Raw genomic sequence first — 13,731 nt, 5'->3', positions numbered from 1 at the left:
GAAGTAGCAGCCTTTAACACAACTGCATAGCACAAAACAACACAGGGAAAAAAGGGGTTATGTCTGTGAGAAGGTGACTTTCTTAGCTGCCTTTAAAATCCTAAGAGTATCATTTTGAGCCTTCTCCAACATTATCTTCCCCTGAAATCTTACCTTAGAAATACCCCGGATCTGCTTTCTGCAGAGCTCCTCTTACATCATGTGCATCCTTCTGCAGAAAGCAGATGGACGTATCAGAAAACTTTAACTGCTGTGGCATTTCATCTTTGTTCAGTCTCAGTAGACTTCCAGAGTGAAGCACCCAGAAAAACTGCTCTGCTCCTAGGTAATGCAGTTCTTCTGTATATAACAGATATACACGCTTCTCATTCCAGAAGTCTTTCTCTAAGAAAAAATATCCTCTGTAACAATAACAGTATTTTGCAAGTGTTGAACACCTTTAACATTAGCTTTAATTCATCCTTCCTTGTGACCCTGCGAGAATGAATGACAGTCTGGCTGAACACAGGCACCGAGATGTGTGTCACAAACATCAAGGGTGGGCAGCAGGATTGAACTTACTGTGGAACTTATTCTGGCTCAATGAGGTATCTTGTGATGGACTACTTAGACTTTGCAGCTGAAAGCAAGAAAAACTCTATTTGAACCAAGAGAACAATTTGTCCTAAGCATGCATCTTTGAGTATAACCTTGAAGAAAAAAAAGACGATGGAAAAATAATAGTTTAGGACACAGTTATAAAGTTACAAGTAAAAGCAGAACCACCATACAGAAGTCTTGCACTTGGGTTCATTCTTTTACAGAAAATTATAGGAGGAGACTGTACAGTAAAACAGCGTGACAAACTCCAAAACAGGTGAAGAGCATAGGAAAGTACATATATTTCAGATATACATACTCAGACAGTCACCTACATTAAAGTTGTACTGTGCATAATATTCCTTCTTTCAGCAAGGTTAATGTAAGACAGCCTGCAAGTGCATTATAAACGTCCCACTTCTATAATTATATATGTGACATACATACATCTATGTATAAGAAGGCTGGAAGGAGTTGAGGGCTACATGACAGGGCATACCATTTACTCCTAACAAAATAAATGAGAAAGGAAAGTGAAGCAGTATTTGTGGAGGAGAAAGGAGAAAATAAGAGAAAACACTCTATATAGATTAGAAAAAGAATGAATAGTTTGATGGAAGAGTTGGAACAAAACAAAATTCAGCGTCCCTGAATATGCCATTTCATTGAATAAACTGAGTGATGTAATAAGACCAAAAAAAAAATCTTTTAAAATTAAGTACCTGTTGGGCAAAATAAATATGCTTGTGAATGGTGTTCCTTTTTGGTCAGAAAAATATTTTGTCATTTATAAGGAATGGAATAAAAATTTGTTTCATTTCCAAAAGTCTCATTTTCAAGATGTTCTTTTAATACTCATTTCTTGTCTCCTAGCCTTCCTTCTCACCTGCAACTCTTCACAGGCAAAACTAAAAGGGGAAAAAGTCTTCCCAAATTATTTAAATGTAGATTATTTCCAAATTAATTTAGAACAGTTATTAGTTTCCATGGGGTTTGTTGTAAGAAGTGTTCTATCTTTGACCCAGGTACACTTCCATAATATTAAGCATGTATACTCCAGTGTTACCATATTAGCACCTCTAGTTTGAGGCATGTTCTCCCCATTTATAGAAAGCACAATATTTTACAAGATGTAGACAAATTAGCCTCAAAGTGCTTCTAGTCTTGTTATTAGCCTGTTCCAGTGAAGAAACTGAAAGCAGGCTTCCTTTATGTGGCCATGCTGCTTTCAGTTGCAGTACTAAAACGTATGTGTTTACCCTCACCTGCAATTTTTTGTGGTCCAGAAATAAGCAATTTGAAGAGACTGCTTTATTAAAAATAAAACCGTTTGATCTGAATTCAAGGTTCCCCTGCCTGAAGATGTTAACAGAAGTAAAATATTGGAACACCGAAAGCCCTTTTTTCTTTAAATACTGATGTTTCAATTAAGATTATATTTAAATATTCCTATAACTGAGACCATTTTAGTGGGACAATGTGCTCATGTCAACACATATAAGGTGTCAAATATGTACAGAACCAGAGTATAATCCAAATACAATTTAAACCCCAATTCTGTGCTAACTTCACTGTACAGAAATTAAGAGGAAATCCATAAAATAGATATACTGGTTCCATGTTCATGAGTGATCTGATTGATCCTTCCACGCACACAGTCAAGAGAAACTGATATTAGTGTTCCATTACGTACTTCAAAAGATGCACGGAGGGACACACTGGTCCATATGCTTCCCTCTGGCATCTGACCTCCAATCTGCTGAGCAATTGCTGTGGGTTGCATGTGATCCATGGTCAACTGATTGAGAGTCATTTTGAGCACATTGCACGAGTGGATTAACTTTAAGTTAAATGCAAGGCTGGCAACTCCCTTCTCAGTGAAAATGAAATACTTCTGAGCAAGCTGTCCAGAAGAAACCAGCTGTATCTGCTTCTCATTGGATGAGACCTGGGTGAAATCCAGTAATTTGTTTCTCACAGCTCCAGTAGGCAGACCTGTAACAGAAACTGTGGCTGATATGGCACTAGAAACTGCTGAAGGGATCCAGATGAGGCTAAACATACTGATTCCAGAACTATCTCCAAAATACCGAACATTACACTGTGCAGGAGAAAGTATCTCAAAGCTTATGAGATCTCCAGCCCCAACTTTTGTAGCCCCAGAAGCAGATATTGATGTGTCTCTGTAATTTACCCCAGATTTAAATACATTAATTAATTCTCTGTTGGTACCGTTCCTATTGATGTAAGAAATTAAGGAGAAGCCCTCCCGGACACACGTATGACCCATGGAATACAATGCTTGGTGGAACACAAATTTGACAACACCGGTTTCAGTGAACTTTATAGCTCTGCCATCATGAGATAAACTTAGCATGTAAGGGTCAGAAACAGATATTATTTTAAAGGCAGGTCGATAGTTGGTTTGGTAATGCATTGCTGTTGACATCTGTGCACTGAGTGCCACAGCACCTGTGTCGTGGGACAACCAAAACAAACTGAGTGGGGTATTAAGATCATAAATATTTAAGTCTTTACTTTGATTGCAGAATTGATTTGGGCTCCTCAAATACACAGAAAGAGTTTGGCTGGGCTCCACTTCAGCAGCACTGCTTAAACTAGTGCTCTGGTAATACTTCCCTTCTGGCTGTTCAATGCGAACACCGCTCAGTTCGTAGCCTTCCTCACTGCCATTGAGCTTTAAGGAAAGTTGCAAAAAATTCCTGCAGTTGTGCTTTACTGCAAAATTGAGGTCAGTCCACAACAGACCATGCTGCCTGAATACCAGGCTGTTATCTTCAACAGATAGGATTTCACACGGAAACCTTCCCTTTATCTTCAAGTCCAAGCCAGAGTAGACCTGAGAGACACCAGACTTTACAGGAGGTAGAATGATGTTTGCAGCCCAAGACTCTGAGAGCTTGTTTTCACTAGTTGCTGAACAAACCGTGTCACTGACAGTGGAACAAGGCATGGCCACAACTCCATCTTCACATTTTAAACACGCTTGGCATTCCTGCATTTCCTTATTAAAGAAATATTCCTCTCCACACATTCCCAAAGCTGCATCTTTCTCAGCAATTCCAAGGCATCGGAAACCACCTGTTCACAGGAAATGGACAATTTTTATTGAAATATCTTTAAAATACTAAAAATAAGAAGTCTACAGCTACACATATCAAGTATCTTTGATAACATCCAATCATAAGGGAGAAAACAATGATGTTAGAACACTTTGTGCTATTAAATGAGCCTTGACAGCAAACAGAAATACTAGGCGTAACTCACCTTGTCCAAGCCAAGTCCAGCAGTTTAGAGCGGGAAAGGAGCTATACTGGGGCAATTCTAACCAAAACCTGTAATGGATCAGACACAATGCTACTGCTCCAAAGATGCTCCCTTCCCTTCCTGAGGTAAAGGGCATGGTGACTAACTGGTGCACTGAGCAGCAAAGATATTTTCAGCTGATGGAGAGTTCCCCTATACAAGGAGAAATGTGCACTGTCCGCCCAGCCATGTTATGGTACAGCTCTGCTGTAGCTGTGATTGCTAAAGCAGTGCTTTTCAACCTAAGGGCCATGCACCCCAGCCATTCTGTGTACAGTTTTGAAAAAACCTGGAAGAGACAAGTAGGAAAAACAAAATAGTAAAGCCTGCTGTTTAAAATCATTATGCAAAAGTCCACACATTTAAAAGGAGGAAAATCACTGCCCTAAGACACAGGACAGCAGTGGTTGTGATACTCTGAAGTTAAAATAACACACTGCTGCAAACAGCAAAGAGAATATCTAAAGGTGCCATTTGAAATTACTTTATTTGACATAAAGCAATTTTGTGCTGTTAAATGGTACACCATGACCTCAGTGGATCAAAGAATGCACACCCAAAGAGCAGGTTTTAAAAACAGCCTGTAATTTTCTATGGCAATTTTCCAAGACCACTGCCAGCTGCCAATGCCTCCAGCTGGAGCGACTAGTGCCCGAAACCTTTGTGCACAGAGCCTTCAGGATCTAAATCAACACAAAAGATTTGAGGCACCCTAGAGAATAACCACTTGCAGTTTGTGCCTCAAAGCTTAATCACTAGTGCACTTGCTTCTGCTTTTTTACCACTATAATCAAAACTTAATAATCATCTTTGTTATAGTTCTTAAACATCCTTTACTATCTGAATACTGTGTCATACATTTGCTTTATTTATCAGCTGAAAACTTGCTATATCTGGTCTGGGATTTGCTCTTAGTCTGGGAGTAGGAGCATTTGACATGGACCCCAACAAGCTATTTTTCTCTACTGCTAACCCCAGGGTGGAGCTGGCTATGTGGACGGCTGATGCAGGCAGAAAAGCACACCACACATAGTGCAAACTGCAAGACAAAGCAGTACACATGCACCTGGCCCACAAGGGAGGTCAGAATATTGGCTAAAATTCACTTCTGATACTACATTATTCAGCAGAGAACACCAGAAACTGTGTCAATTTATGCAGGCTTTGTATATCACCCTCATATCTCTTTGTCTATTTGTTTCATTTACTTAAGCAATGATTCTCCTCTAACACTGACATGTAGGACTATACAATTTACGATGTGAGAACATTCTTTCTGAGATCAGGTATTATTTTCTCAAAAGACCTCACTGCAGAACAGTAAGATTCTTCCATTTGAAAAAAGTCATGAGAAACTTAACACTTTTTGTTCCCCCTGAAAGTGTCTGGCTTTTTTTTTTACAAGAAACAAAAGCCAAATAAAAAAGACCAAATTTTTTTAACTAAGAACATTCTGGAGAGAATACAGAAAAAAAACCAAACAGACAAACTTTCCTTTTGAAATCAGTTTTAACCATGGTGTAATTGCTCACATGACACTTAACCAGTTCTACTTCTCATAGCAATGTCTCCCCCTTCACTGAGAACCACTGGATGGACTGCTGCTGAGTGCACAGATACACCTGGTTCACGTAGCAGAGAAGATCTGCAGTAGTACCTAGAAATTTTTTATGCTATTTGCTTCTTTAAAATATTTGAAAGTATATTTAGAGATTTTTATAAATATCTAGTTTTACAAAAACATGTGGTGACTAATCTCACCAATTTGCTGTCTAGTCTTTTATTGGTTAGATCTGCAGCAGGTGTTCCCCCTGCATGTACTTCAGACAGGTGACTTCAAAGCAGCACACAGGCCACTTTGTCTTGTGGACACGGTGGCAACAGCCACATCCTACCCTTTGCCCAGAAGAGGTCAAGCAGCAAATGACAGCCAAACATCAGAAAGCCAGCACAGCAGCATGCTGTGACTGCTTCCTACTTCTCTTTACTGCCTGACCACCTCTCTCCCACCTCTTGTGGGAGTCCTGCTCTGGGCACTGCTGCACCCGTTTTAACAGTGAGCAGCCCAGCTGTACTCAAGCCAGTTTTATGAAAGTGAGTGCCTTTGCAGCACATTCACCAGCCCTCATCATCCGTGAAGGCCTGGCAATTGCAAGGTAATTAGGGTAAGTCATGCATACATTTTTCTGCTGTTACTACTCATAACTGCCTAATGCAAAGGTGACATTCAAGCAGATTAAGTATGGGAATCCATCTCTTTTTAAACATTCTCTGTCAAATTCGGATCATCACAAATCAACGTGGCCAATTACAAAGGAGGGCTATCTGTCCACGTTCTCATTCCTCTTCCCCCTGCATCCCACAGTAAGTTCTACAGTAAGTCCTCTTTAGCTTGCATGGTATTCTGGGGAGAACATCTCTGGTTGCCTCCACTTGGTGGGTTCACACCAAAGATAACAATCTGACCACTCCCACATGATTGTCTAAGAAGGAAATGATGCACTGGATTCCATTTTTGCTGATGAAGTACCTCCAGCTGTCACTTCTCCTTGATGACTAGCCTTTAGTCAAATAACCTAACAACTCTCATCCTAGATAAAAGCAAGAAAAAACAGCACGGAAGAAGGAATGATGTAGAGGAAAGTAAAGGACGAAGAAAGAGAGGCTTCTAGTCCCATGGTTCATTATTGTTATTTGCTCTGTCTCCCTTCACACTGTACAGTGAACATGAGTTGCTACAGATGCAACAACCTTAGCGTGCAGCTCAAGAAACCACATACAACATCTGCAACTCGTATGTCAGATCACATCCATATCTCTCCCACATTACCCAAAACAGACATGCAGTTTCAGCCTCCCTTTTGACATGTTGATTGCACTTGTATGAGATAATGAGCTATCATGAGCAGAGGACTGAAAGTAGCAGTCCTCTCTAACAAAAAATAAGAAGAATGCTCTCTTCCATGACAGGCAGGGATGACATTGACAGGACATTGATTCCCGACCCAGGTGAATGGAACTAGTTTGCTTTCACATCTTTACAAACCACCATTAGGAGAAGAGGAATCAAGGGAAGAGTCCTTTCCTTTCAAAGACATCGCTACTGCCTTTCTGTGGTCTGACACACCACCACTGTCTGTATGCTTCTTGGCAGTATTTTGCCTTCACTTACTTTTCTCCAGCAGTTGTACAGAGCCACTCATGGTCTGGGTCCCCCCACCACAGAACCCACTGGATAAATTCCTTACAGCCTTCCTTCTCCCACAGACTACACAACACCAAATGACTACCACATTGGTGGCTCTCCTTTCCTAGGGCTGGGGCTTCGTGGGCTTCCTTCCACAAAACCACCAACTCAACCAAACCCAGTCTGACATAAAGAAGAGACAAAGCCTTACACCCTTCCAATGCTCTGTCTCAAATTTTGTACCCTAAGCTGTCTTGCCTCTAACTGCTCACCACTAAGGCTGTCTAAAAGTGTCTCGCCTCTTCTTTTGTAAGGCTGATGGTATACCCTCTACAGCACTCACCACATAAGGGACACTAAGTGCTCTCTTCCTCTAGTCATTTTCAGTTTCCTGTGGTGTTTGTAGTTAATGTGGTGTTTGTAGCAATACCATCCAACCCACCACAGTTCCTGCCCAGAGGATGCTGGGATAATGTAAGTGAGCCCATGTCCTCTTTTAACCCTTTCCCAGGACCAATTGCCTCCCACTTTTTCTCCATCAGTGGCAGGGCAGGAACAGTACAAAATCACTCATAATCAGCTGAAAACAGCCCTTCTCCCTCAGACAGACACTCTTTTTGCAAGTAAGAAGTCTAGAGGAGGAAAAACATAAAACCCAGTGAAGCTCTCCCACAGTTATTTGACTGGGAGCCCTTAGGTAGAGATCACAGCTGGTGAAATGCTCTATTTGATCACAGAATTCCTTTCAATATTTTTTGGCTGACCAGAAATTAGACAAGTAAAAATAAACCTAGCACCTGGACATAATTTGCTCAGTATGTCTATTAATTTTGCTCTTTTGTGTCCGACTGCCATGAAAAGTAATGAAGGCGAAGTCCACAGTACAGAACTTCTATCAAATCTGTTCTTAAATGCCTGAAAAATTTCCCCAAGCCCCTGCAAATGATGGAAACTGTTGATCGTTCCTCAGTATTTGACAATATTGTTACTAAAGGAGAATAAGATTGATGAAGGAAGGCCTTATAAGAACCTTCATTAGATCAAATCAAATATCTACCCCAGCGCAGCAGAAGGAAAATGACAACTATTTCTCTCCATTAGGAATAATACCTTTGATTTTGACCCCATTTGCACCAGCATAAGTAACTGGTGCAATAATAATAAGCAAAAAGAAAGTCAGGTCATAAGTGAAAATTAAAACCTAAACATAAAAAAACCCCACAGAAATAAGGTAAAAGGGACCATCCGACAGTCCTAGTGGATATTATGTCCTACATAGCCCACCATCAACTCACAGCTGAGTGTTTTTCAACCCCTTTGATTCCAGCAAGCCAAGCATGTCATTACTCACAAACATACAGGCCTGAGTTCCTGTCTTTCTGGCCCGTTTCTGAAGACCTAATTATCTTCATTCTTTAATTACCAGAGAATACAACTTACCTGGAGTATTCAGGCACTTTATTCTCTCGCCACAAATGCTTGGAGATTCAGTGCATTCATCTCTGTCCTGTAAATCACAAGAATCATATTCAAACACTTTAATGCAACAACTTACAATGTGAAACAGGCACTTCTTCAGGCTCTGTGACACCTGCCAGGAAAAGGTATATGTAGGGTGAAGAGGGGGCTGATCCCGCAAGCATGTTAAAGCAAGACAACTAATTTTGGATTTGTCACATGTTTTAACAAGGTATCCAAAAAGACTGCGTGGTGTCCACAGAAAGCTAGTAGCGTGCAGTTGAGCTAAATGGATCGGTTATACAACTAACGCTTGTTATGATACATGATCTGTAAGACCATACCACATCCTCCAGAGCGATGCATCACTCAGTTATTACAGTGTCCTTAAGACCAACTGAGACAGAGTTAGGAAAAGCTCCTAAAGACATTTACTCTGCGAGGGAGGTGCTAACCAAAAAACACACAAGAAAGGTAAATGATAAAGTAGTTTTTCCTGTTAACCAGCCCTCCTTTCTCCTTAAGGCAGGCAGACAGGAAAGAATAACAGGCTACATTTACATTTAAACGCTAGCATTAAAGAAAACTGAGACTAGCAGAGAGGGAACCGGACAGACTCTCTCAGGTTGTCTTTCTTGGTATCTTGGGCTTAGGTCACACCTGTCAAACAAGACACTGCTTTACATATCAAGCTCTCCATGTATTTTAGAACTTCTAAACAACAGAACGTGACTGAAGAACCAGCTTATTTTGCTTACATGCTGCTTATGTATAGTATAATAAAATGTGTTTTATAATAAAAAGTATTTAACAGTTAAAGCATCTATGTTCCATATTTTTGTATGTGTTCACGTTACGTTTAAGCTGGAACCCATTTTTAGATTTGTTTTAACTGATAACTTTTATTTCCAAAATTATAAATAAATATCTGACCTCTAGTTTTGCTTAGTAAAGCTTTCCTCTGCTTTTCACAGATGTCTAGAAGTTTCTGTAGAGTGGACGGGGATTAAATAAACAAATTTAGCATGCATAAGTATACATGTTTTAGGATGTCTTTTCCTACCATGATGAAAAGAATCGAAGTCCTGCCAGCTGTCAGGTTTGGGAAAGCGTCACACCCAATGGGCACAAACTAGTGCCCCATTTAGAGCAGTAAATGGTAAAGAGAAAACCCACAAAAAACTTCAGGCAGACTTTGAAGTGCCATAGACACGTTTGGTAAAACACATGCTTCAAACCGGATCTTTCTAGCTCTCCAAGTAGTTATTTCCAGAATATTATCCCAGCATGTCCAACACAATACTTCATAAGCAATAACTGAAAAATACAGGATCATATTTCACCTGGCAAATCCGATCAGAGTTTGCAGAACACTCAGCCATTTGGAAAAAACCAGCAGGACACAATGTGCATTTTTCACATTGTGAAGGTGTCTTTTGGAAGTTGCAAAATTCATCGCTTTCACAAAGGCCACAGTCCAGCAAAGACTCCCCAACGTTAATCACTTTTGCATCCACTTCTACTTTATGCACAGAGTATGACTTTTGGAGATGATTTCTGACCTGGTTCTGAAGTCCTTGAAGATGACTTTCAAAATAGTTTTGAATATCTTCTTGCAAACTCTGAAATGACATTTGCTTCACTGTATCAAAAAGCATACCATACTGGACTTTGATCAGGTCCATTTGCTCATACATTTTTCTTTGCTGTTCGAGAATCTCACGTTGCTGGCTAACCAATATGTGCTGCTGTTCAGCAAGTTTTTGCTGCAAATCGACAATGATCTGTTGTTGGCTTTTTAGCATTTCAGTAAATTTCTCATGCCCTTTTGCAAGGTGCAGCTGTAGTATTAGGGCATCTTCAGATGGAACTTCATTTTCTCCTGAAATACAAATGATCAATTATTGTCCAAGAAAAGTAATTTTCCAGCTTGCCCCATTACCTCTTCAAAGGATCTCAAATTTTAAAAAGTTGATGAAAAATCTCAATAAATTCAAGTCATGATTATAAGGCCAGTTCCTCTACTATCTTTGTAGCCCCTTCATGGGACCACAGGGTCTTCCCATTTCATCTGCAACAACATTTATAGTTGTAGACATTAAAGAAGTCATAATCACAGCCCCTTGCTTCAGGGCATAAATTAATCATTTATATTATGGGGTTCCATAACAGAGTGATCATTCCTATATACATGTTCAAATACAGTAAAGACTAAATGGTCAATTCTCACTGTAGAGGCAATAAAATGAAGTGATAAAACTTGCTGAGAATGCTAAGCTATTAAGGGTAGTAAAAGTAAGGTCAACTGCAAAGAGCTGCAAAAGGTGTCTATGATACTGAGTAGCAGCAATGAAATGGCAAGAAGAAACTCAAAGGAGATAAAGGTGAAATCAAGGCACCCACTGGAAGAAAAACCCTAAACTTTTCATATCAGATGTTGTACTTTTAAGATTATTATTACCAGTTGGAAATTACATACATCTAGATACAGATGTTGGGCTACAGAGCCACGTAATCATCAGTGCAGTGCCCAACATGGGTCTAAAAGGCAAATAAAATGCTAGGACTAATTAGAAGAGGAATACATTAACAGAAAAGAATGTATCATTATGACATTAATCAATAGAGCATGTTTAATACAGCATGCAGTATTGCTTCCCCATGTCAAAAAAGGGCACAGAACTCAAACAGTTCACAAAAGGGCAGCAAGGAAAATCTAACATATGATACTGCTACAATATGAGAAAATAGGTAGGACTTTTCAGGCTCGGGCAAACAAAAAAATAAGAAACCAAACTACTGTGCTATATTACAGGTGTCCTAAAGACTCTTCGCTCTTTCTTCTAATACAAGAATTAGGGGACATTAAAAGTTTCAATACATGTTAAAAGTTCAATCAAGTCCAGAAAGTTTCTAGCTCAGTATATAAGATACAATCAATTTGGGGCTAAAAGCTACATAGACATCAATCATGTTCAGGAAATCTGAACAACAAACTGCCAGAGCTGGGAAAATGATCTAGGCAAATATCATGCCATGCTTTCCACAGTATCCACTGCTAGGTGCTGCCTGAGAGAGAATCCTGAATCCCATATGGTCACTCACCTGTTCTTATGCAGCATTGAATTTTCTTTTTTTAAGTTCAAGGATGAGACAATGAAAAAGACCATAGCCAGTTCCTGTTTACAGTTCCTACAATATTTTGCTGTTTAGTTACTTTTATTCACAGCATAAGGCACACATTAATATTTATTTTTCACTATTCACTTAAATATTAAGGTAGTTTGCAGGATCCTGGACTTGAGAAAGTGAAGACCAGGATCCGGGAAAGCCCACACTCCCCATACGAGTTGAAAATTCCAGATTTTTAAGTATGTGGCAAATTATACCCCCAGATCTCCTTCCATCTAACGTGAACAAGTTCTGTGAGAACCAATGTCATCTGATTTCTGTGGATTTGTGTCTTCCATTTGACTGGCTAAATAAGTAGCACTCCTTCATTACCCTTCTTCAGAATACAGAGCAACAACCAAGCTGCTTTTGTCCTACCAGCTGAAAGGATTAACAGCTAGAGGCAAACTTTCAGATGCTCATATTCCACTCTTTCCTCTTTTGAATCACCTCTTACAAAGTTTATACAACTTTGCCTACTTCTAATACCTCTGCTCCTTGTCAAATTTGACTGAAATCAGCTCACATTTGACAGATACTGGGCAGCAAAAGAGTTACAAGAACTCTGTGACCACCTATCAAGATTTTTCATCAGCCTATAGAGGCTCCACTTGTGCTTGAGGCTGGAAAGACATTAACAAATTCCTTTTCACAAAACTTTTGCTCTCAGAAGTCTGGCTTACAACTGAGGATACAGGCAGTACAGCACAGGTCTTTGCCAAATATTTTGGCTATATAAGTGATAACACAGTGCAAAAGGACTACACCAATGCATCACTTCAAAGCAGATGGGAAGTCTGTGAGGAAAAGGGTGGCCCTTACCTGGCTAAATAAAGCATATGCACCTAGAAAAATAGCTGATCAAAGCTGGCATATTAAGGCTTTAGCTACCATGTTAACTACCATTACTTAATTGTTTCTTGGTAGATCTCCCTGTAAGTTTTCTTCATCCTCCTGTCCCGCATTAATATTCTTACATGCTGGGATCACACATGAGAACAGGGCTCCATGCTAGTATTGCAATATAGTTATCGCTAAATATAATATAAACACAGTAAATAATGAGCACAGTATTCTTGTACTATCAGAAAATCTAACATCTAAATGCATTCCCCTAGAAAACTGCTACATTGTACTAACAGCCATCACATTTTCTGTGGAATGAGCTGTGTGTGTGTCTGCCTTTACAAGTAACTTCAAAAAGAAAAGATCTTGTCTTCATGCTTGAAACTGTAACAAATACAGGTTTATAAAGAACAAACAGTAATGAAAGTAACAGCATCAAACTCCCCCTTTCTAGGCCTTTTGACCCTCTTTCTCAATGAAACATGAAAAAAGAAATAACCTTCACAGGAGTGAGGAAAAGTCCAACTGCACCGCCTAACAGTCAGCCCAGGGAACCACCTTGGGGGAACTGTGAGAGGGAGCGAATCCTATAGTCAAGGACATATTACCAAACCATTTTTTCCCAAAACCACTTTTCCATCAGTCCTCAGTGGCTGAGATTCAGGAACCAACAACAATAACATTTTGAATTATTCCAGCCATCACAAATTTATTATAGGTGGGGAGAATATAGTCTCTTCTAAGACAGGGTTATTGAGCTCTTCTCATCCTGGGAATCTGGGCTTTTCTCACTCACACAAGCCAAATTATTAGAGCAAAGAAAGGTTAATTAAAGCCCTGATTCAGTAAGAGACAAAGTAGAGCTCACTTTTAAGCACACACTTAAGGAGCATTGTCTTCCACCAGTAACTGCCTGACTTGCTGGCAGTAACAGCTATAATTTTAAGTACTGACTGCAGTGAAGCCTACTCACATGATGGACCGTCAGCTTTCTATTATATCTGCCCTAAACCACCTTCCAGAACTTTGTAACAACAGCTACATTCCAGTCATTCAACTTAGCTTTGCTCCTTTGGGCTGTCTAAAGCTCAGCTGGTGATAATACAAGGCCTAAAAAAATCCTTTGTGACTGTTATTTTCTCTCATTTTTATACATTTTGCAG

The 13,731-nt window shown here is 39.7% G+C and overlaps 1 protein-coding gene across 1 annotated transcript; it reads right to left on the bottom strand.

Annotated features, from left to right (window-relative positions):
* Positions 1 to 753: 753 nt before the first annotated feature.
* LOC119147078 lies at positions 754 to 10,528 on the bottom strand. Its single transcript, XM_037385585.1, has 3 exons — positions 9,895 to 10,528; positions 8,534 to 8,600; positions 754 to 3,681 (listed from the first exon to the last, which is right to left on the bottom strand). Exons 1-3 carry the CDS (start codon positions 10,354 to 10,356, stop codon positions 2,162 to 2,164), a joined length of 2,049 nt encoding a protein of 682 aa, XP_037241482.1. The 5' UTR covers positions 10,357 to 10,528; the 3' UTR covers positions 754 to 2,161.
* Positions 10,529 to 13,731: the final 3,203 nt, after the last annotated feature.

This window comes from Falco rusticolus, chromosome 4 (genome assembly GCF_015220075.1).
Source record: "Falco rusticolus isolate bFalRus1 chromosome 4, bFalRus1.pri, whole genome shotgun sequence".
NCBI lineage: Eukaryota > Metazoa > Chordata > Aves > Falconiformes > Falconidae > Falco > Falco rusticolus.
The sequence above is the reverse complement of the archived record's forward strand: the minus strand, read 5'-3'. Positions and strand labels throughout refer to the sequence as shown.

Coding starts and splice junctions, on each gene's coding strand:
- LOC119147078 (XM_037385585.1), bottom strand. CDS start 10,356: ATGCTAAAAAGCCAACAACAGATCATTGTCGATTTGCAGCAAAAACTT. Junction 8,601..9,894: donor ACTCTGATCGGATTTGCCAG/GTGAAATATGAT, acceptor TGTGATTTACAG/GACAGAGATGAATGCACTGA. Junction 3,682..8,533: donor AAAGTGCCTGAATACTCCAG/GTAAGTTGTATT, acceptor TCCTGTGAACAG/GTGGTTTCCGATGCCTTGGA.